Here is a 27581-nt window from a genome sequence, read left to right as displayed (position 1 = left end):
TATTCCCACTGTTATGCTATAATGAATGTGGAGTCCACCTCAATTTTTAGATTTTGGGCAAGTTTCTTGTGTCCATCAATCTAAGTCAGGACCTTGCATGTGTTGCTTCTGCTTCCTGAATGTCTGCAGTGGCAGCTCTCTGAGGACCCCCTGAAGCTGACTGCCAGAGAGTGCCCCACTTTCTGTGCCTTCTCCCAGACTTTCCCAGGGATTTGTATTAATGTCACTTGACTTCCTTGTGCTAATTCCTATCACAGCAACTCCATCACCTAAGGACAGGACTCCAAATACTGCTTCTGATCCTCACTCCTGTATGAGGTTCCCTGGCCTACCCTTTGTTCCCAGACACAGCTGACAGGGCACACAGGCACACCTGTGTGTTCGTTGTGAACTGTGGTCCCTGAAGATGGAGGTAGGGATGTCACACAGGACCTGCTGCCACATCCCCTTGCACTCTCCAAGGTGCTGTCCTGGCCCCTGACAAGGAGGGCAGAGACCCTCGTCCCAGGCCAATGGTTCCTTCACATTAGCCGTGGTTTAAGTTTTGGGAGCCTTCCATCCCTTTCAGGAAACAAACTTGGTTTGACCCAGCCTGGACTCCTTTCTAGTAGTCTGAAGATAGTTGGAGACATTGTATTGGCCGTCTAGTTTCAAACCTCTCTGCCTCTCAAGTCTTCTCCTTCAGGGCCTCCTTGATGTGTTTTGCTCCATTTTGCATTGGGGGTGGGAGGGTGTACAACTGTTGCATTCAGTTTTGTTGAAAAGGAAGTCCATCACCACGAAGGTGAATGACCATTCATGAGCCCCAGGTGATACCAGTAGCTGTAGCAATAGCCTTTGTGATGTGGGAGAGTGATAATGTTATGTTTCTCAGTCTTCAGCTGTCCAATATTTCATATAACAGGGGTTCAAGATTGTATCATTCATTAGTTGGGCAAAGTTTGGGTAAGACCAAATTTTACTCAGTGTTTGCATAAGGCATTGTGCACCAAAACCACATGGCTCTATATGTGTGTACTCATTCTGCAAAGGAACATTATCCCTTCCTCTTGCTCCATCTCATCTCTCCAAATCGAAGCCCCTGTGGTAGATGTGGAAACACTGAGCTGTATTTTCATGCTAGTGGGATGCTTCCCTGTCTCCACTCCTGAGTGTACTAGCTGTGCATGGCAGACAGAACTTGTGTCCCAAACTACAGACCACAGGTGCTTTAATGATAATGCTGTTCTGAGTAGTCTTTTTTAGGCAGGCTTTAGAGAAGCTGTGTTAATCCCAGACTACACAGTGAAGAGACAGAGCACAGCCTGGGCAAGACAAGCGTAGTGATTCTAGGATGAGGCTCAGAGACGGGAAGATGATGTGACTTCCAGCCCTCCATCCCATGTTTGGAGGGTGTTCCTTGCCAGCCCAAGACATAGCACAGCTAAGCTTAACCTGAGGTTTGACACCTTGAAAGAAAGGAGCATGACTATTGGAAATAAATGTGTTGTTCCTTGTTTGCGTGACAATAGTGGAGCCGGAGGGTGTATGTGGAGCAAGATGTGACTCTTCTGACAAGAAGCTCCTTCTGAAACCTCTCACTAGATGGGAAATAAACCAAGCAAAGCGCAACCTCATGATGCAGAGGGTGACCTCATGCAGTGTGGTGGAAGAACTCCAACTTCCACCCTTCCTTATCAGTGCTGGCCGCCCAAAGTTTTCTAGGAGTTAGAGACAGCATATGGTGCTTGTGGAGCTGAGCATGTTACAGAGCTTATTAAACTCAGAAAGGGACCTTGCAAGGACTGCTTTGCACCACTCGTCTTCTCTTTAGACTGAACACATCTTACTAATTCTTGTCTGCCCTACTACTCCCATCTTCCCATTTCTCCACAGATGAGTAGTTCTAGGAGATGGAATCTCATATTCCTATTTCACAATGTGACTTCTGAAATGCAGCTATGAGGAGAAAACAATTGTTAAATAATCCTCCTGTCTTGTGAATTGAATGTCAGGAGTGAGAAGGATACAGACACCTGTTTAGAGTTAAAAGTCCTGCTGACATACTCTAGCTGTGATATCTGCAGTGAGAATAAACAAGGCGAGAACAAGGCTTCTTCATCACCTCTTTGACAGGCAAGGGTAAATGGAAGCCGGGGTCGCCAGAATGGGATTTGGTCTTTTCTCATTATTTACTGTCAAACTCACCAGTAACAGGGTTGTAATATAAATGTTAGGAGACTTTTGCACCCTCCTGCAAGGGAGGAGTCACCATTGTAAGAGATAACTGCTAGGCAGGTGAAGGATGGAAGGGCCAGTAGGTCATGTGAACATATTGAAGTCAATGACTTGAGCTTTCTGTGGGAGAAAAGGAGACTTGAACAGAGGAGGTTCATTGGACAGGTGGATCCAGAGGTTTTGGACCCCTCTTTTGGGTTGCTCGTGCTGGGTGATGGTTGTGTGGCTGTCATGTTGGCTGGTGCTGATCCAAGCGTCTGGTGAAAATGGAAGCTGAGGTTTGGCCATCTCCCTTTTTTCTTTCCCTTTTGCTGTAGACATTGTTCGCAGCGACATTGCCCTGGATAAGCAGAAAGGCTGTAAGATCGCCCAGCATCCTGACATAATGTTGGAACTACAGAGGGAAAAGGCAGCTCAGATGCACTTGGTTTTGTTAAAGGAGCAGTTTTCAAACACATACAGCAACCTCACATTAACAGGTAAGGCTGCAAGACCAGCTCTGGAACCAGGAGCTGGGCTAGTTCTTCTAACTCATAGGTGTGTTAAAACCCTCGGGTGCTTCACCTCTGTATGAATCAGCATCTCTCTGGCTGCTCCTGTTTCCTATAAAGATTACTGGGTGCTGGGAGGGAAAGGACCTGCAGGGGCTTGTGGTGGACTCATAAGGCCTCTGTGGCTGGCACTCACACAGACACTCCGGATTTGGTGCCCCTGGACAGAATGTTTTCTACGGTCTGACCTAAGCAGAATACCACAGCACGTGAAGTGCCGGAGAAATCTCCCTGCTAACTGTTCACGTCGATGGGGCTGCAGCAATTACTAAATTTGGAGTCCTTTAAGCTGCAGCTGATTTTTTTTTTCCTTTCCAGAGCATGCACTTTGTGTGAACCCAGTAAATATTAAAGAGCAAATATAAAGGGATAATGGCCCAGACAGAGATGAGAGGATACTCTTTTCCTGGCAACTGTTTGTATTATCCAGGGAAGAGAATCTAAAAGGATGGAGGAGGCTGCCACATTTTGGATACACATTTAATGGTGGTTGTAAAGGACTGATGTCTTCAGGCAGTAAGTGGGCAGAAGGATGGGATCCCAGCAGCCAGCAGTGTCCTTTCATAGCTGTTCGCCTTATCACTACAGCTGGATGAGCTGCAGACGATGGGAAGGAGGAAGAGACTAATAAATCAAACAAGATCCCTTTCTCCTCTTGCCGGGTCCCTTTCCTGTGAAGGGCAGGGAGGCATCTGACTTTTATGTGAGGGAAGGCCCCATGCTCTGGCTGGGGAGGAGATGGCAAGCCCTCCCCTGCCACTGGGCTGGGAGAGGTGAGTGAGTACTGTGCATCCTGCCCTCCCCCCCAGATCCCCCCCCCCCCCGCCATCCCTAATTCAGTGCCCTGAAGCCAGCATGGGTCTGCATCCTCACCAGTGCAGCAGTGAGCTCTGGCTGTCCTGGGGACACCATCGGTGCTGGACCTCTTGGGGACCCTGCAGAGGTGGGATGGCAGTACCAGGGCTGGGAATGGGCTCAGCCCAGAGAAATGGTGGGCATCAGGGCCACGAGTATGGCTGAATCACTTCATTCCAGAAGGCACAGCATTTAAATGGGATCCTCAGAGCCGTTTCTCATTCTCTGTAACGTAATCCACTTGGCTGTTTATTCCCAGTACAACTGCTGGAATCAACATTGTCAGCTTTTCCCCTGACAACTTGCTTACTTTCCACTAAACAAACTTCCCTCGAGAAGAGAAGCTGCTCTCCCCTATCCTCCTTCCCTCATGGCTTCAAAAGCTCTCTGGCATTGCTCACATTTTTTTACAGAACCTGCAGAGCAGAGGTGCTACCTGGTTATCAGCTCAGCTCTTAGCCTTTCCAAGTGTGTTTACATGATAGTTCAGAAGGTTTTAGCTCTAACTCTCCAGTGGGGAGAGAGCAATTTCACTGGAATATTACCCAAAGAACTATTTTAATGTCCTTTAACTCTCTTTGAATGTGTGCAGAGCAATTTCATAGTTGTTATGAAGTTTAATCTTTTATTTCATAGACATAGTCTGAGAACATGGGCTCTAGACAGCTAAGCATAATATTTAACTGGAACTCTACTAACTTGTGTAAATATTTCCCTTCTCCGTGATGGATCTGGTGTTTGGGGTGGGCAGAGGGGGTTGTACATCTGTTGCAGAAGGGCATTCCTTACCTTCAAGATTCAATCAGGCAGAGTTTGCTTGAGGACTTCTTTTGGTTCTGCACAGTCCTTCTGTACAGTGCTGCAGGGAGTCCCCAGGTTGCAAGGTGAGGTGCAGGAGCAAGGATTCAGACCTGGTTGAGGGAGGGATGGTGAAGAACTCAGTCTGTAGGGATAGATAATCTGGGGGATCCCTGAGAAGAGGGTTTCCTTCTGGAGGTCTGTATCCAGGAATCACTTGGTCTCATGTAGTACAGGTACTGTGGATGACCTGCAGCACTTTGTGTCCAACCTAGACTGGAGCAATGATTATTCAACCCCACACCTCTGTGTAAGAGGAGCACCTCCTTCTGCTGGTTCCTGCAGCGCTTTAATTGTACCAAAGAAATGCAAATGGAGTTCCTTGCCCAAAATCATGTAATAATAAAGGTGCTTTATGATGGAATAGCTACTCTAGAAGTGTTTGGGAGTAGGGGTACCACTGTGAAAAATCTTTATTTCCCTGCTACCGCCACTACCACTGTAGTGATTTGGTTTAAAAGACCTTTCTCTTCCTCCTCCTCCCAGATGTTACGGTTATATGAACAACTTGAAAGAGCCTCCTTGAAAGTTCAGGCCTCCCACACTGCTTGCAAATGTGGGCAAGTGATACTGCCATCAAACTTCCACGCAGAATCCTCATGGCTTTAAGAATGACAGCTCTTAAGAGTGAAGAGTGTGTGATTCTGCAGTCCCTATGGCACTGGTGTAAATTAGGGGCTTTTTCAAATCTGTTCACCAGTTGCACATGTCTCCCAGTGTGCTCCTTATCTCAGCGATCAGGCAGGCTTGTGGTTTTGCACAGGGATTTAAGCTGCTCCCAGCAGCAGGTACCTCCAAGGTAAGAGGGTGTCTTAAAATGAAATGTGTTTTTTTTTGTGCTAAGACACAACTGAGACTGAGTGAAACCAGGCAGTCTTTCTGGCTCTCGTTCCTCCCAGAACACATGTTAGACTCTGGCTTAGGCCACTTTGGTTTCTCCAGGCAAGTATGAGCTTTCCTCGGCTCCTGTCTGCAGGCTTCTCTTGCATCTTGCATTTGCTTTCTGTACGTGATCTTTCTAGGCTTACCAAGCCTGTCTCACTGAGATGAGTGATAGTCTTTGATCTGTGACAGTACTATTTAAATGCTGTATAACATTTTGAGGCTTATTAATCTTTGCTGTTTCTCCCTTGCTGCTTGGAGATAGGTATCTCATTTCACAGATCATCATCTCTGATGCTCTCTGTAGTAGAGCAGGGATAGAGTACATAGCATTTCCTGCTCTCCACTGGGAACTGGCTCTCTCAGCTCAGCCTATAGTGGGATAGGGAAGGAGGAGGAGAACTCTTTCCCTAGAAACACTTCTTTGCTCCTTCCCAGTCAAGTTAGGTACTGCAAGCAGTGATTCTTCTGTGGCTTATGTTTGCTGGAGTAAAAGAGGCAATCATCACAGCAGGCGCCCTCCTTTGTAGCCCTCAGGAGAAATGTCCAGGTGACAGGAAGGTGATTTTGGAGCCCTGGAGCTGAGGGGTGAATGCGCGGTGCTGGGCTGGCAGCAGGTGAGGTGTGAGGAACTGCCCGGGGCAGTGGAGACACAATGTTTTAGGGAGTGAGCCTGCGGGGAGTGCAGCAGCAGCAGGCAGAGCTTTGATGGGTTGAATCTGGATCCCTCCATCTTCGGTGCCAGTTTGGGCTGGGTTAATGTACTGCATTTGTACTTCAAGAGACAGGATACCCGCAGGTTTCTGCACTGTAATTAACTAAAGCCGGTTAAGGCAAATGGAAGAGGGAATTGGTCAGCTCAATAGACATATGCGGAAAACTCTCCCCTTCCCCCGTATTTACATGAAGTGTTAAGTGTAACTGAGCTTCCCAGGATACGAGTATGAACCATACATTTCCCTCTAGGAGTTCCTATCCTGAGGAAACAAATAGTGCCCCACTTACTCTGAACAATGGAGAAACATCCCTTCTTTCTGCTCTACCTTCTGCCTGAAGCTATAATTCAGGATTACTTCACTGCATCAGGAGACTAGTGATGACGGCTCTCCAGGCCCTTTTATCACACAGCATTTGCACTGAAAAGCTGGTGAGGCAACTGCAGGGTATGTGATGGGAACCCTCCATCCTGTCACATTATGAGACACAGCCTCTAAAAGCAGTGGTTAAGGGAGGAGACCTTCCCCGCAGAGTACATGATGCTCCCATTTGATCCTCTGTGTTCTCACCCTGTTGGGAGTGTTAGCAGGGGGTTTCTTCCAGATGCAATCCAAGCGACTTGGGGGAATTAAAATCAGGTGGGATTTGTAAGGAGCAGAGCTGAGAGCTGACGGAGTGCATTTCACTGTCTGTGTCCAGCATTGCAATGAGGTGGTTTCCACTGACATCCCACTGTCTCTGTTAAGATCATTAGATAACTCTGCCATAACAGCAGCTGTGAGCTCTGTCTGAGGCTTTCCTTGGAAAAGTCTACTCTTGGAGATGCTAGCAGCCAGGCAGAGACCCTCTTCATCCAGGGTAAGTGGTATGGGTGCCTGAGGTGGTGGTTACAGAGCACACCAGCTCTTCCCAAGTGAGAATGCATTAATGGTGGGATGAGGGGAGCAAAGCAGGGTGTGGGGGAGCAGTGTGTGTGGCTACTGTAGAGCAACCATGTGTGGGGCAGCACAAAGCAGGGATGAGGGCAATTGTGTCTGCATGATAGGCTTACAAGATGCTGCCCCATATAGGTTTTTCTTCTCTCCTCAGATACAGTGGGAGCCACAGTTGTGCTTGTTCCTGAGAATCACACAGCTCAGGTCAGGCACCTGTGACATTTCTGTTTCCTGCACTTCTGAGCCTCCCCAAGTGGTTTTGTGATTCCTGCTGAATGCTGTGACTCTGGCAGATGGTGGTCCTGGAGCAGGACACATCAATGGGGCCTGGGACCTGGCCCATCGGGCACTGGGTCAGGAGGGGACTGTGATTCAGTGCTGCCCTCACAATGTGCAGAGAGCAGAGCACGGGACTGGGTGTGCCTTGGGTGCTGGGCTGAGGGGTAGAAAGCCTGCTTTCTAAACTTGCTGTTGCTGGAGTTTTACCCAGAGATACGGTTTTATCTCCAGTTACAGCCAACTCTATGGGGCTGGAGGGGGAAGGACCTTGTGAGATGGGACCTGGGAAGGTTGTTGCAGAGGTAGGTGCAGCCTCCTTGCTTTTTTGGCAGCTTGTTCGGGATCAGCAACCTAAACGTCCTGTGCTCTGTACAGCAGTGTCCTGGGTTCAGCAGTAGCAGTCATTTTCCCTCTGGATGGGAAGGGTGTTGTGACGGGTGGAATAAAGAGGGAATTTAACCTGCCTGGGCTGAAATTGTGCCTGGGATGCGTTTCACACATTCAGAAGCAAGGAAAAGGGGACAGGGATGGGAGTTGTGGCACTCTGAGGGGAACGGACTGGAGGAGCGGGTCAAAGTCACGGACCTCCCAGTTCAGAGTAGGGGGAGGGAAAGAAGGGGGGGAGTGAGTGAACAAGTTACCTGACTGGGTTTAAACCACGACAAGCAGTGATAAGTATCATAGGTGTTTTACTGGGTGCTGCTCTGGGGTGGTCTGCACTGTGCTTGCTCTCCAGCTTTCCTTCAAGGAGAGTGCTCTCTGGGGCTGTGTAACAGGCCTGTGAGTGGCTTTTGGATCAGGCTGTCTGCCTTTCTATCCATCGTACCCCTTATGTTATACACGTTATCTACAGCATTGTGCAAAATAGATCTGAAAAGGACCTCAAGAGGGCATCTTCTAGCCTTTTCCATGACAAATCAGCTGTACCTGGTCTCTGCTTGGGAAAAGGTGTATAAGGAGAGGCTATATCTTTTATTTGACCAGCTGATACAGTTGGAAAAACAGACTTTGGGGGGCTCAAACCATTTGTCAGGGCTGAAGGAGAAAAAGCCGCGTTTAAAGTTAAATACACAGTGAAAATGACTTCCCCGAGTTTGTCTCCTCAATTAGCACAACAGGGGGACAGGTGGAGGAGTTGTGTCAGGAAGGGGAAGAGAATAACGTCATCAGCTCCTATGGGGAAAAAGAGGGGGGGGTGAGAATCATGGTGAAACACTTGGGGGGCTCCTGGGAGGAAAGGACCAGGAAAATTGTAATATGTCATTAAACCAGTATCTGTACTGAACCTGTGGTTAATGAGGATGGCTTGCAAGTGTCTTGTGAGACCTCGGGATCAGAACTGAGGAGATGGTGCTGGGAAAAGTAAAGGGTGGAAAACAATCTCTTGTAACTGAGTGTTTTTGTGCCATTATCAGTTGCTCATATGAGTTCATTCTCAAGTAAAGTGCATGTTTGTTTTTACCACACAGTGTTCTGAGGGTGTTTGTTGCCTAGCTGCAACATGTTGTGTTCCTGGGCATGTCTGTGTGAAGCCAGCAGGTTGTGGGGGCTCAGCAGCCAGATATTGGCATTGCCTGGGTTGTGGGAGCACTGATTCAGATGATGTGGCTTTATCCTTGTTCTTAAACCTCCTGTGGTGGGAGTGACTTACCTTCCTTGAGCAATCAGCCCTAGGGCATAATTATCTATATCATTACGGAGTTGGTGTTTTTAAAATCTCTTGCTTCAATTTAAGCCCATTAAGGCATGTCCTCTCCCGGTGGACATGGAGAGCAGCTTGCAGCACTCCTTTCCTCCTTGCAGAAATCTTTTACATACTTGAGGCTTGTTATCATGTTTCCCTGAAGACTTTTGTTCTCCACGCTGAACAACTGCCTTTCGTTTTCTCTTTCCCGATGGCCATGTTATTTTCAAGTTGAATGACACATGCGTGGTTGATTCTGCCTCTTGAGGTCCCTTTCAGTCCTCTTTAAAATCGTTTGTGGTTGTGTGTTTTGTTGGGGTCCCTTGGGCTCTCTCCACTTGGTCTGGGCTGTTTTTGAAGCACGTTGCCTTGAAACGAGCCCAGTATTGTAGCTGAGGCCCTTCTTCACTGAGAAGAGCAGCAGGGTTATTTCATGTGCCTTGTGTGTGACAGTCCTGTCTCTATGCCCCTATATAATCATGGAGTTTTTGGTTCAGTTTTGCTTGCTCATGCCTGCGCCTTTCTGTGCTGTTTCCCAGCCAGCTGTGTATTCCCCATATGGAATTTCATCTACACTATATTTTCCCAATTTTTTAATTAAAATCTTATATGAAACTGCAGGTAAAGCCTTGTGAAAGTAAACGTATAGAACATCTGTTCCCTGTGCCTCACATTTTGCTCTGCCAAAGAGAAGGCAGGTTACCTTCACATGGCAGGGCTGTTGCTTCCAGCCCTTCCTTGCAGATGGATTGTTCGAAGATTTGTTTCACAATTTTTCCAGGAATTGGAGTTCTGTTGACTGTCCTGCAATTTCCTCGATTTTCCAACCTGTTGAATATAGCTGCTATATTTGCCTTTATCCGGTATTTGGAAACCTCATTTGTCTTCCAGAAATTCCCAGAGATAGTTTCTGACAGACCTCAGCCCATTTGAAAATATTGAACTTCAGTAATTTTCATTCTGCTCATGTGCTACTATACTTAGATTTCTATTCTGCTGTTTTAATTGCATTAACTTTGTGGTCTTTGTTATCCTTTTTCCTCAAGTCTGAACCAACAAAAGCATCGAACTTTTCAGCTTTAACTCTGCGAGTTGTTGGCTATTGTGAAACTCTGTCCCAGTTTATACCTCTTTGCTTCCTGAGACAGCTGTGAGCCAAACCCTGGGGATCCCCTGCCTTCTCTTACCCTAATTAGTAGTTTTACAACTCGTTGTGTGCTGACAGCATGTGTGTGTGTGTGAGAGAGGTCATGAAGGTGAATCTCTTTTTCAGGTGACACTCTCTAGTCTGTTAAGCAACACTTTGGCTTTCTCATTATCTGATTTGGTTATTGCTTTTGGAGCTGTGGGGAACATGGCTTCTTAAGAAAGTTCAGTATTTATTGAATTCAATTTACTGTCTGATTTAAGTAGCCTCACAAGAGAATATACTTTACAAACTGTGTATCTTTAAATAAGCAATTATATGTACATTGTAATATATAACGTCATTACCAGAACCAGCCAGTTCTGGGTACTGTGTAGAGAATAAAGAAAACACATAAACCTAACAGAAAACAGATTTTGGTGGAAGGGGGGAGGGTTGACACGCACTAACAGCTTTGGAAGGACTTGTGGCATGTTGAGTGGCATAAACCAATCTATTAACCTTTTCTCCCTGCTCAGGAGGTGATGAACTCTTTGCTCTGCCTCTTCCCACTGATGAAGTTATCAAATGTCTGCTCTTTACCACCGCTGATCCCTACTGAGAGCAGTTTCTGTTGAACACTTGGCTCTTTCGCTCTGTCCCTCTTTCCTAGTGCTGTTCCTTTGTACTCATCCACATCAGCCTGATGGAGTTTCCATTTCTCCTCCGTGTGCTGCAAGCCGTGGAGGAGCCTGTGGTTTACCCTTGTCGTACCCCCACGCTTACCTTCACTTATCTTGTGTGTTTACAAAACACCATCTTTCCTGAACTCCCTTTTTATTCTGGATGAAATCTCACTTGCCAGCCCTCCGAGTTCACTGAACTCTCAGTCCTTAGAGCACTGTTTTTACTCTGCTATTTCCCCCTTTATTCCTAACAAATACATTCTTTTGGGTCTCCCTTGCCCATGGTGCTTCCCCCCTCATGGTTTTTCCTGGTTTTTCTCCATTGATGGGAACCAAACTTTGAGGAGCCTCCTTCCTAGTTTTGTTCCTGTCTTCTTTCACAACTTTTTTTCTTGGTGCATTCCAGGAACTTGATGCAAGGCTGTGTCTGATGTCTTCCTTTCCCAGCAAATGTGTGGGCAGTTAAAGGTCCCTAATTACCAGCGGGTTCTGTGCTTCAGATGCTCCCAATAAGCCCGTGCTTCTGATCTCCCTGATTTTGTAGCCTAAAGCAGACCCCCAGTGTGCCAGTGTCTGGGCTCCTTCCACTCTTATGTTACACAGAGGTTTTAATACCTGCACTTTATACTACTGAATTTCACCTCCTGCTTTTATGTCGGGCCCCAAGATCGTCCAGACCTTCTTGTGTGCTGTTTCTCATCCTCTGCTGTGCTGATAACTTTCCTCTTTTGTCAGCATCATGTTTAATTCTGACACCCAACTCTTGCAGCTTGCTTTGCCTCTCACCATCAGGTGAGCAACTCCCTCTCTCCCCATGCCATGTGATGCCTACAAGCAGCAGTCAAATCTTGTGGATTTTCCTCTTCCATAAGCTGAATAGCTTTGGCTCCTTAAAGCCTCACTTTGCCGAAGTCCCGCCATAGCTCCTCCTTTGTCCCGTGGCTGTGCAGGACAGACATTTTCCATCCTGGAGATATGAGCTCTGTACTGTTTTCCCGTACGTGAATTATCTTGCGCTTGGCTGAATTAGAGCACGCTTGGTTGGCCGGTGGCCATTTAACTGAACAAACTGGATCACAGGGTAAATGGGGGCTGCTTTGTTATTTACTAACCTATGTTTGTGCTATCTGCAAGCTGCCTCTAAGGATCTTGTATTTATATTTATCTAAATGATTGGTAAAAACATTGCATCCTGTGGGATGGGAAGCAGGCGATGGATACGTTTTTGTCTCATCAGCCACTTCTATCCATCTAGTTATGCCAAGTTATTTCTCTTAGCGCAAGTTCTTAAATCAAGCCGTAACATCAGTTAGACAGGGCTTGATTCTGTACAACATATGTTGGCTGGTAATTAGCTGAAACATGAATATAATGAATTACTGGTAGAATCTCATATTGGCTTTTAATTACTCTGTCTAGGTCTGCTGTCAGGCTGACTGGTTGTTGCTCCCTAGGTCAGCTAGTCCTGCTGAAGCACAGGCGTGGGGTTAGGGCTCTCCTACCCTTCTAGAATTACTTGGCATTCCAAGATTTATTAAAAATTAGCATCAGTGGGTCAGAGATCTCCTTAGCACACTTGGAGGTGCAAATTACCCAGGGTGGGTGATTTAACAGTGTTTATCTAAAGCAGATGTTATCTAATACACCTCTTGATCATTAGGAAACTGTGAAGTATATCATTATCTTATGATGAGTTCATAATCATATCTTTTCCCCAAACACAGAGTGCATATATATTTTTGAGGTTACATTGGTAATTTTACTGTGTGCACAAAATAATGGATCTATGTCTCTGTTCAAATTTCCTCTCTTTCATCTATATTTAAATTCCCACTTCTAATTTCGCAAGGTGTGAATCCTTCCATCACGCTTTTTAAATACTTATTAATTTTTTGCACTTTGTAATTTGCTGGTGCTTGTTATTTCTTGAGCTTTACAATCATGACTTATATTGTTTTCTGTTATTGCTGTCTATACCACTGCATAAGGATAGGTTTATAGCGAACATCCCCTGCCAAAATCCCCGTCCAGCACAGTGGTGGAATATACTGATTTTGGTCATCTAAACACCAAAACAAAACAAAACAAAAAACTTTAGATATTCCCTTGGATTCTTTTGTCCAGTATTTTCTTCCCAATAATGTAATTAGATGATTTTTCTCACCTTGGAGAAGTTGTAACACCTTATGTAAGTACTTTTGACTGTGATTACAGTCCCACTAGCTTGTTTCAAATGCAGGTTTTGGGAAGGCAGCTGCTGATGTGGATGGATCAGGGAACTCCGTGTCTGGTGAGTTCTCTGCATTTTTAAAGTATTTCCTAGCAAATTGTGACTTAGCGACAAGTTTTGCTGCCGTTGGAGGAGTATCACCAGCTTCAGCGCTCCAGCCACCATCCTGATACATTTGTTCCCCATGAAAAATAACAGGAATGGCTGTTTGCATGCTGCTGGGAAGCTGTGAATGGAGGATGTGTGTCTGTGGTGCTCAGGATACATCTCTGACAGACCCATGCTTTGCGGCTGGGATAACTTCTGGAGAAAAAGGAGGGGAGAGGTGTGTTTGGTAAGCCTGGTTTGGCGGGGAGTGATGGGGATAATCTCTGCAGCGGGACCCTGGCTCCTGCCTGCCCCGCACTGCTCGGTGGGGGCACTGCCTGCTGGTGGGAACACAGTTTGGTTCCAAGTCTTGTTCTCCGGTTGCTCACTCTAACCCCTTTTCCATCTGTCCATTCATTTATTATTTACCGCTTTCTCTTGCTCTGTTCTTCTTTAGCTGTTTCCTGATGCTCCTGGCTCAGGAAGGGGCTGCCTTATGGTGACCGTGAGGGCAGTAGCAAATGCCACTGTACTGCTCTGCTAGCCTTCCTTGTCACGGTGACAGGACTGTGTGGCATGCACAGCTAATTAAATCTTTGTAACATCTTTTTCCAAGCTGAGAAAAGGGTCAAAATCCTGGAAACAAGAGATTCTAGGCGTCCCCCATGCAGTACAGGCTCTGCTTTTCCAGAGGCTTGTACTGGGGATGGATGCACTGGAGTGGGATGGTAATGTGAGAGCCTGTGGATATACAAGCTTTGTGCAGCTAAAAGTGGTGTGGGGAAGACTGAGGTTACAAGGTGTTCAAAAGAAATTTTGGATCTCTCTTTACTTCATTAAGTTTTATATGGGGTTGCTGTGCCAAGAGCCACAATCATTGACTTTCTTAGGGAAATTAAAAACTCCATGAATTTAAATAGTCCTTTTTTTTTGTTTTTTTTCTTTTTCCTGTTGAAAAGGTGGCAAAAGCAAAGGTTTTGTTGGAGAAACTGAAACCAGCTCAAACATAATTCTATTAACTAATTAGGGGAACCCTGGAAGTGGGGCTGAGGCTCACAAGCCTTTTTTCTTCTCTTTGCTGGGGCACTCCAAGAATTGGATCACCTGGGGAAAGCATGTTTAAGAAATACCAGATGGTCTCTGCGATGCTCCAGCTGTGGACAATCACTCCCAGCCAGGCAATCTGCCTTGTTGTCGAAGCCCTCTAAAACTGTGCTGCCCATTTGTCATGCTTCTCCAATTGCAGCGCTCTGGATAGCTTCTTTTTTCCTTGTCTGGCTCTTCCTTTCCAGTTTTTATCACCCACCCCCTCCATGAGCTAATGTAGTAACATCCCTTCATTGGCTATAAATCCATTGAAGAGCCATATATAAAATATTACTTTGTTAGGGAAGATTGGGAAACATCTGTTTTTTACCCGTAAGAGTCAGTCTCTACTTGTCTTGTATGACGATGTGACTATTTATATATTTGTAAAGTAAAAAGGAGGAGAGAAAGATGGGGATCCTAGAAACAATTTGAGTGGAGCCTCTAAATGGAGGAAACTGATTCAGCTCTGGGATTTGTTTGGATGCTAACGCTGCAGAGCGTGGGGGGCACAGGACAAGGAATTGCTTAGATGTCTGACAAAGTAATCGTTGTTCGTCTAGAAACGTTGTGATCTTGTACATTCCTAGGTGCTCCCTGGCACATACCCAGGAAAGCTGTGGGTCTAAACCATTATGGGTTATCTACTAAGTAGAACAGGAAACTGGGAACAGCGATAGTCCTTAGGTCAGTAGGAGACTATAACCATAGGAGTGCACATGCATAGCAGCGAATGTGTGTATCTATGGAGGTTTGCATTTAGGGTGGGTATGCCAGGGCATGATGCCTGAGCCTGCTGGCATGAACTGCCTCTCACCCAACTCACTCAGCGCTATTCCCTTGCAGAGCAGTCTGCTTTTGCTTGCACATATGGCACTTAACTTATGTTTCCATGCCCTTGCAGGATAAGGGTGTTGGTTTCTGTGAGTACATGTGGGGCAAAAGCTAGCTCCAGGTACCTCAAGGTAGCTGTGGTGGAAGAGTGGGATGCTGGAGGCTTATCATGCCTGCTGTTGGGCATGACATGAGAGCTTGGGGGGATATGGGGCCTCTGGGATTTGTGTGGGAAGGCTGTCCCAAGGAGCCAGCCAGGCTTAGGACACTTTGTTCATGCTGCTGGTGTGAGCAGTGGAGCAAGATGCTCTGTTGGCTGTGCTGAGGTTGCAAGACCATGTCTGTGTGAGGATGCTTGGGAGCAAACATGGAAGGATGCTGCTTGGCGTGAGCTGTGTGGGCAGGGAGGCTGCATCTCCAGGAGGCTGCGTCTCCAGAAGTCTGCCTGTGGTGCTGGGTATCTGAGCCCCTCAGCAGGTGAATGTGGAAGAAGGAAAAGGAGGTTTCAGTGCTTGCACACAGGTGGTGGCAGGGTTTGCCTGGTGGCCTGCGCCACATGGCCTGCGCCACAGCTGCTTCCTGTGCTCTGTGAGGCTGGCATACAGGAACAAAGTGCCAGAGCTGCTACTGATGGGTGCTATTCCATGCAGCTCTCCTCCTTTCATGTCTGGGTTCAGCGCTTGCAGCTTGCCTCTTTGCTGCACAAACATGAGATCCTGCTCTCCATTATCCTCTCATCAGGGTTATGGGTTGCTGTGTTGGTTTGGATCCAGCTCACCCACCTGAGGTGGGGAATTCCCTGGAGGGGACTTCTTTCCTCCCTCTGCCAGCTAGCCTTGCACATCTCGCATAGCCTCCATGATGGACAGCTGCCTGCTCTTCTCAGCCTGGCTAAAACCAAGCTCTGTGTGTGTCTCCCCTGCTGAGGCCACTGATGCCTTTCTGCAGGGCTGTGGAGGACAGCTGTGTCATCCCTGCAGCCTCATAACATGCTCCTGCTGTTCCTTCTCCCCTTCTCCCACACACTAGCTGCTGTCCTGCTGTCCCCTCCTGCCGTGCGGGAGCTCAGCCTGTTCTGATGGTTATCTATCTCCCCTCACCGTAGCATCATGGCCCTTCCGCTTGGCTTTTGCAGCTTTTCCTCTTTCAAGTTCCCTCTCATTCTCCTTCCCGTGGTGCTGTAGCAGCCTTTTTTGCTAATCAGACCTTGAGCATTCTTCCTGCTACACAGTTTGCTGACCAGCTGGTGTTGAGCTGTGCTCCAGCCCCCCCATAGCACCAGTAAAAGCTTCCCAAACCCCCCACAACACCCACTTCCACCTGGTGCTGCTTCCCTGTAACACTAGTGACGAGCAAAAGGGTGCTTTAAAATGGTAAGGTATTAAATAGACATCGCTGGTCTAACATCTGCTGTATCTTTGTCCTCTCTGTGCCAAAGCCTTCGGTTGTCTTGCATGACATGTCAGGGTGTCCATGTAAAATCTGCTGCTTGCTTTGACAAGTTCCTGTGGCAGCAAGCCCTGAGTTTGAGAGTGGCACCAGAGAGTTTTAGAGGTGAACACACGTGTGTTGATACTGGGTAAAAATGTGGATTTTACAGGACTAAAGAGCATAGGCTGAATTTGAGGTGGAAGCAGACAATGAAAAAGGAGTTGGAGATGTGGCAAATAGCTGGGTGGGCATGAGCCACATGAGCAGAGCAGTATCTGGGAGGACAGGTACAACCAGAACTCTCTAAGGGTTGATAGGCAGCTCTGATGTTGGTGAGTGCTGGGGACTATGTCCAGTTGTCTTGTCCATATTAAGAGAGGAAAGATGTTGTATAGTGGGAAAAGACTCAGAAAACAACAATAAATGTGGCCAGATCTAGGAGATCTGGAACTATAGACAAGGTTTGAGTAAGATCATCTACTTAGGGAAAATTAAAAAATAACTTAATCATAATGTGCAAATATCAACAAGGGGAAGAAAAAGTTCAGATCAAACAGCTTGAAATATTAGCAAAGAAAGGTACAAAGAGAAGCTATGATTTAAAGTCTAATGCAGGACAACCTCAGGCTAATAATGTGCAGATTTACAATGCTGAGCATAAAAGTTGGAATGTTTCTACCTAGGTATGATGTGGATTAACAGCCTCTGTCAGACTAAAAGCCAGACTCCTGCTGAAACTCTGCTGAAACTGTTTCAGACAGAAGTTATAGATTTTGTGTGGTAATTACCAGGTTAGATCCTCTAAGCCTTATCAAGCAGGAAGTAAAACTATGTTATATTAATGGTCCTTTCATCCTTTCAATCTAAATAAATATGTAACATGAGCATTGTGCTTCTAGAGAATAGGGGATGGCAGGAATTAATTGCTCCCTGAAACCAAATAGAATTTGTTAGCCTTTGCTAACAACTTTGCCAAATGGACCTTTTACTCTGCTGGGAGCAAAGCTGAGCTTGGACTATGGGCTCCAGTTCTGCCCTGGTTAAGAGAGGAGTTTGACTTAGCCCCTGCCTAGGCCAGAACCTGAATGGCCTTGGTGTGATGTACATTGGTACTAGAAGAAAGAACAAATTTAGGTCGGAGTGGTTTTGGCCAGAGGTGGTGAATTTGGGAAAGCTTAGGTGCTTATCCTTGCTATCAGCACACCCAGGGAGAAGCTGATCACCGACCAGGACACCGGGAGCAGTCTTTGTTCCCTGCCACCAAATCCTCCCCTGAAACAAGATCCAGAGACCAACCAGCTGAAATGAAAGAGCTTCCCCAAGAGGGACCTATGTTTGATACAGTAGTCTTTATTTTCCTGCTTTATTTAAAAGCTTGCTCATTTCCCCCCCCAAAAAAAGAGATTTAGCAGATACTTCATTGAATAAATGTAGTAGAGCTACTTCTGAACTTCGGTGTCCAAAAGTTCATTTATGATCTTGCTGTATATAAATTCCCAGATCTAGGGTTTTGACACAGAAATAGTCTTCATTTGGTAGAATGTTACAAATTCAAGTTTCAGAAATTATCCTCTTGAGCCATCTCCGTGGTGTTTGGCACCATGACAAGTCATTAGTCAATCCTGAGATAGTCATCAAGCAGAGAAACAGCTTATTTTATATACTGTTTCTTAGAGAGTTAAATATTTCCACATATTCAGGCTCTGATTGGAGTCTTGGATACTTTCCAAATGTTTAACCTGTAAAGATATTTGAGAACCCCAGGACTTCGGCTCTTTCCAAAAAATGATAGATTTCACTTGAATTTTCACAAATGGAAAACCACAACTCCCCATAGCTGCAAAGAAGCAGCTGTCATACCAGGTACGGAGTATGAGAAAACACTTTCTAAAAGCTTCAGGGACTTCCCATTATCTGGAAGTTTTTAGTGCTCTTAAAATCTGCAAAGAAAACAGAGCTTTTTTCCCCGGCACAGCGTTGCCTCGGATAATCGGCTGCACCTGTTTGGAAGCGGAGCTCCACGTTGTTCCCTCACACAGACCCTTGCACGTGTTCCTGTTAATTTTTCCTAGAAACCTAATTGTCAACAGATCGGAACCCCTGCATTGCAGCTCTGCGCGATGTCCCAGACTGGTGTGTTCCTGCCATGGAAAATCTGAGGTCTGAGTGACTGAATCCACCTTAGACTCTTGAAGTTGAGATCCTGGGGCATGGGACACAAGCAAAAAGTTGTTGAAGAAATCAGTTGCTCCAAATCTCAAATTCTGCTTTTGGTTGTTGTTTCTGCTCTTCTCCTTAACAAAAAAAAGAGGAAATCTTCCAATTCAGAAATTGGAATAGGTTTTGGTAATGGGGTTTCCTTTTGGGAAGGGTTAATTTTTGGTGCAATTTCAGAGCAGACATCCGTGATGAGAATTTGGGAAATGAGGAGTTAAGTCATGAGGATGTAAATCATTGTTCTGCATTTCAAATAATAGTGCTCGGATAATTCTGATGTTGGGGCTTCTGCTTTTATTGGCTGAGAGGTTGCCAAAACATATGTGTGTTGTTCTGAATTGGTAAATGATTCCTATTTATAGGACAGGTGTCTTCTGATGTCCCGAGTTCAGTCTGTTCTGTAATCCCAAATCCTGTTTCTGATCTATGTTTAATAATGTGTGACAGAAGAAGATAGGAACCTTGCAGACCAAATCAGGCTAGGAATGTTCTGAATTGAGCTCTGCCCAGCTCTGTCGGCTTGTTACGCAGGGTATCCTTCCATACGGGACTCGCCCTTCTAAAATTCGTTTTTGGACTTCTTTTTTTCTCTCTGAAACACGTATTCTTTTGGCTCGTTTACACGTAGCCCGAAGGCTGCTGAGTGTGCCAGCCTCTTTTCTTTGCACTGACTCAAGAGGAAAGATGTTTTCTTACATACATTATGGGTTGTTTTTTTTTTTTACACAGCTTTCCTAATGCAGGAGCCGCAGTGAGGCAGAACTACAGGGAGGGGTGTGGTGGCAGGAGCAGAGTCGAGGTGTAGGTGACAGCAGTCGTGCAAGTAAACCCTTGTGTTTCCACCAACATCTAAATTAAACTGAGCTTTACAGCTATTGGCTTGGGCTACGTGGTGTCATCAAAGGGCTGGATTAATTGCAATTGTTTCTGACACTGTCAAAATTACTTTTTCCCCTTCTCCTGCAGTCTGGTGGTGGAAGTAAAGACAGACCCAGTTATCACGACACTGATGCTTCTGATCTGGTCATTATGCTGCATTTTTGAAAATAACTATTTAAAAAAGAAAAGCTTCTTCATGGCCTGAAATGACTGTAAAAAGGTGTTTGATAAGAGGGAAGCAATAACAGGACCAAGCTCCTTCTCTACAAAGGAGTTCAGGCTTTGGAGCTGGGGATTCAAAAGACGCACAGGCTGTTGGGATGAAGAAGAGAAATGCAAGTTCACAGGCCCAGGGACCTCCTGAGTTGCCTAATTCAGTAGAAGAGGCACATCTACAATGCCAGGGGCTGGGGTGTATGGAAGAAGTGGAGATCCCTGTTCTGTCTGCTGCCCCATCACTCTCTGGTCTGGTCATTGCAGAGCTGTGGGCTGCCATGATGTGTGTGGCCATGGTGCTGGGTAGCAGCAGCACTGAGGAGTCTCAGGCGAGCATGCTGCAGCAGGGTGGGTCAGCAGAGCGGTTTGTGAGGAGCAGCTTGCCGTCAGCCGAGCGCTGAAGATACCAGTGTGCCAGAAAAGGAACTGGGTCTGTGGGGAGGTGGAGTGGGCCATGAGAACTGGATGGGAGGTTTGGCTCTTTTTCAAGCAGTTCCTGAAGCCAGATTAGTCCTCTTCGCCAGCTGGTGTGAGATGTTAGGTTTGTGTTATTTCTGGCTGCCCCGTGGGACTGGGAGTAACTCCATGCCTCTTGTTTCTCTTTGTAAGGACAGGATAGTCCCGAAGCAGCACAAGCTTTGTGCTTCTATCCCAAAGAGATGCCAGAGCTGGTTTGCCTTCAGGTAGAAGGTGTAAGGAGAAGGACCCAGGCTGCCATGCTTGTCATTCACCAATGATGCTGCGAGCTTCCTCTGCTGCCTGCATCTCCGGGGCTAGTCTGCTCTTCACATGACCATCTGTCCAGGCTTCCCTGTACATGTCCTCTTGTCTGTCACTGTCCAGCCAAATTTGGGGGACTCAAACGTCTCCTGGCCTTGCATGCTGCTGTGCGTGCACAGAGGCTGTGACTGAGCTGCCCTGTGTCTGGGAAGCCCAGATGTGTCCACAGATGCAGGAATCCTGACAGGCAGCCAAACGTCTGGAAATGTAGCATATGCCCACATGCATAGGAGCCTTGAGCTGCTGCTTGTCTGGAAACCACTGATAGCTTTATGTGCACGGGGTTGGACACTCTTGGGGAGTTTTGGATGGGACAACTGTACATGTGTTATGCAATTGCTTTTAGTACACTTAAAGGAAATGCGAGATTTTGAAGAGGAGCTGGTCTGTGTGTCTGAGCCGAGTGCATTCTTAGAGTTTAGGATTAGTTTTGTTGCACATGCAGACTGCTCCGTACAAGTGTGCATACCTTGGGAATCTCTGCTGGACTGTCCTAGTCCTTTACATTCCCTTCCTGGATGGGAGTATTTTCCATCAGGAGCAATAGGAAGGCCCTCTATGTTATGGTTTTGCTTTGAGGCAAGACCTTGTTTTCGTCCTGTGCTTAAAATTCCTTTTTCTGCTTGAGCTTTGTACCTCCTTGCTGGGCTTCTCCATCCCCTTTCTGCACAGGTCCCTACAGTGATCTGTACCTTCCCATTCCTCTTTGAGGCAGAGAAGAGCAGAGGGTGCAGGACATGGTGACTAACGTATGCTTGACATGCTGCTCGCTTCCATATTTGACATGGAAGGATTGTAACTTGAGTGTAAGCTGCTGTGTTTGCACTGTGGTTTTTCTGGATCGGGATCCCAGATTTTTTGTGATAGGCTGAAGGGGAGGAAGGATTAATAGTTTTCTCTCCTAGATACAGGCAAAATGGAAGCAAATTCACCATATTTTCTCTGTGGTACTTCTTCACATCCCATTTCCAGGGCCGTGGCATTTGGTCCTTACTCTGGAAGCTAGAACATGTTTTTCCATTGCCGCTGTCATGTGCGATGGGTAGTGGAGGTCCTCCACCTTTCAGAGACCTGCTGTGTGACAATTCCCTGCGTGTGGCCAGTGTAGAAGCTACCTTGTTCCATGAGACCCTGTTCTGAGGTTACTGAACTCCTGATACATTCCCTTATTCTTCTGGAAAACAGTTGTTCTGGCATTCACCCTTGTCCACACGCTCCCCCTAGTGAATTCCAGGGTCAAAAAATCATGTAGGCTTTCCATAAGAGTTGCCTCGCTTAACGATTCCACCTCTGAACTGGGACCCTGCTGCTTCACTGGCTGCCTTGACAATATCACATTTGTCTTTTCTTCTTTTATTTAGCTTTTCCTACATTTTTCGCACATTCTGTAGATTCTCCTGCATTCCAAGTGTCTTATATTTTCATGCCTCCTTCTATCTCTCTATTCATCTACCCTAGTACAGACAACAGAAATGCTAAATCCACATAATCTGTAGAAAGCATGAACTGGGTTGTTAGACATTTTCCAAACATTACACTTCATGGAAATATTTTCCTGTAAGATGTAGAAATGAAACAGCTGTCTCCCACTCACTCCTGGGCTGTTCCTGTGCAGACTTTCGTGTTCTCTGTATTTACAGCACCATCCCTTGGACAAGTGACCAATGGCCAGCTTCAAGCAGCTGTATTTATGATGTGCCAAGCCGTGGTGAACACGATGGTGTTTATATGCTAGTCAGATCGATGTGGTGGGATTAATGTTCTGCAAGACCTGGTGCTAAGGTTTCCAGAGTCAGGAGTTTTTCATCAGCAGAATTGTCACTAGGAAATCTGGCACAAATCATGGCTGATGGCTCATTGCAGTATGGGACAAGCAGGGATGCTCCTCACTTGTGCATCCTCTTTCCTCCTGCTTGCCCCTGTCCTTCTGGCTTTGTGCTTGGCCAAATGGTGAAATCCCTCCAGCTCCTGCCAGAAGCTGAGTACCATAATCAGTAATGAAAGGTGTGAGTGCCTTGTATAACTCAGCTTGCTGGAAAACAGTGGGCACCTGGCTTTTGTCCTTTTCTCCCTGCCTTGTTGTGTGGTATCGCCTCTGAGCTGGCCTGAGCATGGGATGGCAGCCCAAAACCCTGCTGGGATACTTGCTGACATGGGCATAGTTCAGACCTCCCCCCTCCAATATAACTGCTTATTCTGCTGGCATCTCGTCTAACTTCAGCACGCAGCTGAAGAGGTATTGATTGGTGGAGGGTAATTATTTCTTGATTCTTATGGGATTTTACAGGAAGCTTAATGCATCAGTGGAGTTGTCTGAACTGGAAAGGTAAATCACTAAAAACGAAAAACGAAACCCACACAGCAAAAATACCTGGGTGAAATAAGCAATCCTTCTGCTTTCACATGGAGAAGTGAACACCAGGGGTTCTGGACAGAAGTGTGAACATCAGTGTTAGTGTTAGCTAGCAGAGAGTGGGCTCCTGAGCAGATGATGGAAGAGGAGAGAAATAAGGAAATTCGTATGTTACCATCTCCAAACTGAGCAACCGGAAAAAGAGTAGGAGACCAGAAATTATTTGAAGATTCGCTTTCCTTCAGTGTTTTTCTGGAAATGAGTGAGCAGATATTTGCAGGCTGTATTCCAAGGTGAGGTTGTTTCTTCAGAGCATGTTTTGGCAAAGGATTTTTGGCTACAGCCCATCCTCAACCTGAATGACTAGGTGATACCACAGGGAAGAAATCAGTTAACAGCAAATCATGGATCCAAATTTCAGGCAGTTGTTGACCGTGCATCCGCTATTTCTTAAACTACTTTCCTTATAACTCTCCATATTGTAATCCAGTGCTTTTGGTTTTGACTGTGATAGGATAAAGTAGAACTACTCTTACCCTTAGATACTGCCTCATGGGAAGTGTGGTGCCAGTGTTCATCAGCAGGAAGGGTGATTTGTCCCCTGGGGGGATTGAATCACTGCAGAGGTGCCTGGGCAATCTCTCAGCATGTGCCACCCAAGTGTGCCATGGGGATCTTGCAGTTTGGGAGCTACTCTAGCACATGCGCTGATGAGTCACACATGCAGCTGGGGAATACCAGACACTTCAAGTGGGAGCACATCTGGATATGCACAGATCACATCTGGAGCATGAGAGTTGCTGCATGCATGCAGCATCCCTGTATTGTGTGTGCAATGAACTGCTTTCTATCGTTTCTGTACTCTGTGGGGGAATCTTTATCATATTTACGTAAAATAACATGCCTCCATGGCCAGACTTTGCATGTCTGTCAGTGTGAGCAGCAAGGCTGTTGCACTGAAGAATGAGCTGTGTCAGGACTCGGTGTGAGTGCTTCAAGGTTGAGCAACTGCATTGCCTGTGTGTTGGCCAACACTTGGGTATCCAGTGGTTTCTCTGAGAAATGTTTCTCAGTGTGTTTTGCTGGGTAGTCTGGAGGCCCTTTTGTACCTTTGCCAAGTGCTGGTCTTTTGCATCATTTTTCCAGGAGTGATACAGCACTTGGCACAGCAGCCCTCCAGGCTTTGCACTTGGAAAGACTTCAGAACTATTCTCTGGCATGCGACTGCCCTGGAAAGGGAATTTGAGGGTTACCCACTCTGTCGCTGTGCATGTGGACAATGCAAGGGGGTTAATCAGGGTATGTACCAGGACTAAATTCTTCAAAATGTGCTATTCATATGTACTTTGAGCATTTTCCATCCCTCTTCTCTGCTTTAGAGTCTCTTTATTTCTAAGAGTGGAAAGAATGTGCGATACCTCCTTTTGAACTATGTCTGGCTATAGAGGATGATGACTATGGCTTCTTGTACACCTGGTCACTTATCTGGAGCCATTTTGGGGTTTTATGTTGTTTGTGCACAAATAGACAGTATTTGTTAGTGCACTGTGTACACTGACATCCCCTGTCTTGCAAGAGGGCAACTCTAGACCTTTCAGCACTTGCTGCTGGCAGTTGTGTTGTTGCCAAGCCCCTGCTGCCCTGGTACAGGTTGGGGAGCACTCTCCCACAGCCATGATGGGCAGAAGAAGGGAGAGGTTTGGCTGGGCCACTCATGGTATCTGGGGATGAACATCTGGCTAAGATGGGCCTTACGTCCTAGGTGCCTGAAGCAAGACAGGTAGCACTTTCATTTGCACATTATTTGTAAAGTGATCACATCTGTAAATAGACACAGACTGGTTTGAATAAAGAGAGGAAAAGAAAATAATTTCCTAAGCTTACAGGTAGAGATAAGAAAAACCCAGGAGAGGCAGCAGAACTCTGGGAAGTCTCTGGAAGCAAATGTCCAATAAATTCAGCACAGCTCAGATTTGCAAGTATTGGGGCTGGTTTGACTGGGGATCAAAGAAATCCTTGCAAGGAGATGACACAAAAGACAGATTCTATGCTGGGATTCAAATACCTTACTGGTATTTTGTTTAAACCCTTACTGGGTTTAAACAAAACCACTGTCAACTGATATTTATGAAGATTTTTCAGAATATCCCTGTTCTTACACTAGCTTTGTAAAAGAAAATGTTAAAAAAAAAAAAAAAAGATGCAAGTATATTACTGATTTAAAACAAATATTTCACTATACTTGTTTCGGAGCATTTAGGAACACTACTTTCAGTTGATTGCTTTCTATACAACAAAAAATGCCTTTCCCTCTGTATCTGTTTCGTGATGGGAAAGTTTGTAAGTCACCTTATCTCTGTAGGTATCAGAAACATCACATATGGCACTGACTTAATGTCTTTTTTTTTAGTGCAATTTCCTGGATTGCCTGCAATGTCTTTGTTGAAACAAAGCATATTCAGCTGCTGGAGAGACTTGTAAGAGACCTAAATTAATCTTTTCTCCTGAGCTTTGCAAACTAGGCTAAACCAACACACAGTACTCATGGATGTTACAAGCTCAGACTTGCACATAAAATGTGAGGCTACTGAATTAAGACATGAGGGCTGTTCACTGTTTCAACAGCTTATTGTAATTATCTCTTTATTTTCTCTGTAATTTTTGCCAGGCAGAGATTATCAGAAAATTGAAAAGGAGTTTAATATTTCAATATCTGTGTTACTGTTTGTGCAAGTCTCAAAGTTTCTTCAACAGCCGAATAATGTGAAGGAAGAGCTGATCTTTAGAACATATAACACAAGGCACATTAACTTGCTGGGAACTTGGGCACAAGAGTTGTTCTTCGATACACACAGTCAGCCCCTGTTTTCACTGTTCTTGGTGAACATTTGCTTGTTCCCAAATGCTTAGTCTGGGATACCTAATGAATTTAAAGTCTTTTGAAAATGCTGGCTTCACCAAACACTTCAATACATGAAAATGCTCGTGCTTTTAAGTCTTGATGCTAATATTTTACCTCAAACTTTTCTCATCCTCTGCCATGCTCATTTAGGGATGTTCACAAATTAACCTTGTGCCACTGTCACACTTGTACTGATGGTACTGCCTGTGTGACTTGATGTTGCTGCAGCAAGACAATCAAGAAATGTTGGACAAAACATTCAAGGAGATATATATTTAAATGTATATTTCCATCAGAACAAAAATAGGAGTGTAGGGAGATCTCTTAAAATCGAATGTTAGTGCTCAGATCAGCTGAGTAGATACTCAGTACTTCCAGCTTAAGCCTAGTTGGGAACTAGAATTGCTACAGAAGTTACATGTTGGGATATTCCGCCCATATATGTAATCTTTAGGGGACTCATGTTCCATGAAGAGTCAGCCAGACCTCTGTGATTCTCCAGATCAAAGCCCCAACTCTTCTGAACCTCAGCAGCATGGGCTGGAGCTCCAGATCTGCCCTCAGAAGTGGCCTGTGATGTACAATCTGTTGAGAAGCAAAAGCCGCTTCCTGTGAGTGGGAATCAAACAGAAGGGCTTTTTATTTTGGGTGCAGCTCTCCCACTGCAAAAAAAGTGGTGTTAGCTCATCATGAGGCTGAAAACAGTCCTGGAGAAGTCCAGGAGCAGGTATCTGCACAGACATGCCAAGGTTGTCTTCCTAGCTAGCCCTAAGGCCTTGGACAAACCAGGCAGTGCATCATCACTGCCCTGGATGAGCAGCTCTGGTCTCAGAAAGGGGCCTCCAGGGCTGGTGCAAGACAAATGAGTCCCTCCTTTTCCTCCTCTCCCCCCAGAACTGCATGTATCCATGTGATTTATGTGACTCTGGATTTCAGCTCATGTTTACTCTGCAGAGAGCCTGATGGCTTCTCTGTTTGCCTTGGTGCCTTAGCACATTGTTCTTGCTGCTAACAGTGGTTTTATTTGGAAAGTAGCAGGGGGGTGGTGGTGAGGAAGACAGTGATGAGGAAGAGGTGTCGTGCTGTGCAGAGCCAGTGCTGCTGGCTGGGCTTCCTGACCTTGGGTAGGCAATTCCCACCTATGCTGTGCTGCTCGATGGGAAGCGCAGAGACAGAGCAGTGTGTTAATGGGTCAGGAACCAAAGAGGTTGGAGATGTTAGGAAAGTTTCCGCAGGGGCTGGAGAAGGGTAAAAATCTGCCTCCTCCATCAAGCTGCTACCACCTGTGAGAGGAAACCGATAACTTGGGTTGAATAAAAATGAAAGCTGAGGAAGTTGAAAGCAGCTCTTTGGATGATGTGGGACACAATCACTGCTCTGCGAAAGCTTAATTACCTGCAGGTAAAGTGTGTGGTTCTGCAAACGGGGAAGAAGGAAGCACAGGAGGGTTCCAGAAGCTCATTCCCATCGGTTTTTTTTGCGGATCGGCGACTTCCACCAAAGCTGGGAGGAATTCTCCATTTCCCAGCTGATGGAAGAGATTTCTGTGTGAGGGGGGCTTGTGTGGGCTCTGCTGCCGAAGACACATCTTGAAGTAATATGCGGCTCTTGATGACACCTCCTCAACACTTAGTAAATTTGACCTCTTCTTGCATGTGCCATTACACTTCTTCACATGGCTGCGCAGACAGCTAGCACGTTGAATCCCAATGATACGTTTTCAGGCAAAGGAGCATGCGCTTTTCCAAATTAAATGGTGATGCTACCAACGGCTGG

The 27581-nt window shown here is 46.0% G+C and overlaps 1 protein-coding gene across 2 annotated transcripts in view; it reads left to right on the top strand.

The window, feature by feature from the left end:
- Positions 1-27581, top strand: part of HPSE2 (heparanase 2 (inactive)) — a 110020-nt gene that overhangs the window by 10315 nt on the left and 72124 nt on the right. Inside the window, exon 3 of one of the 2 annotated variants that reach the window (XM_061459037.1) lies at positions 2535-2696. The exons of the other annotated variant lie outside the window; for it this stretch is intronic. Coding sequence (XP_061315021.1) covers positions 2535-2696 — 162 coding nt within the window. The remainder of the gene's footprint in view (positions 1-2534; positions 2697-27581) is intronic. 2 annotated transcript variants of the gene reach the window in all.

Source organism: Pezoporus flaviventris, unplaced genomic scaffold (assembly GCF_033815535.1).
Source record: "Pezoporus flaviventris isolate CSIRO_AGI_PZ_B2104156 unplaced genomic scaffold, CSIRO_AGI_Pfla_v1 ptg000029l, whole genome shotgun sequence".
In the NCBI taxonomy this organism is placed as follows: domain Eukaryota; kingdom Metazoa; phylum Chordata; class Aves; order Psittaciformes; family Psittacidae; genus Pezoporus; species Pezoporus flaviventris.
Note: the sequence above shows the minus strand (reverse complement) of the source record. Positions and strands in the feature narration are given on the sequence as shown.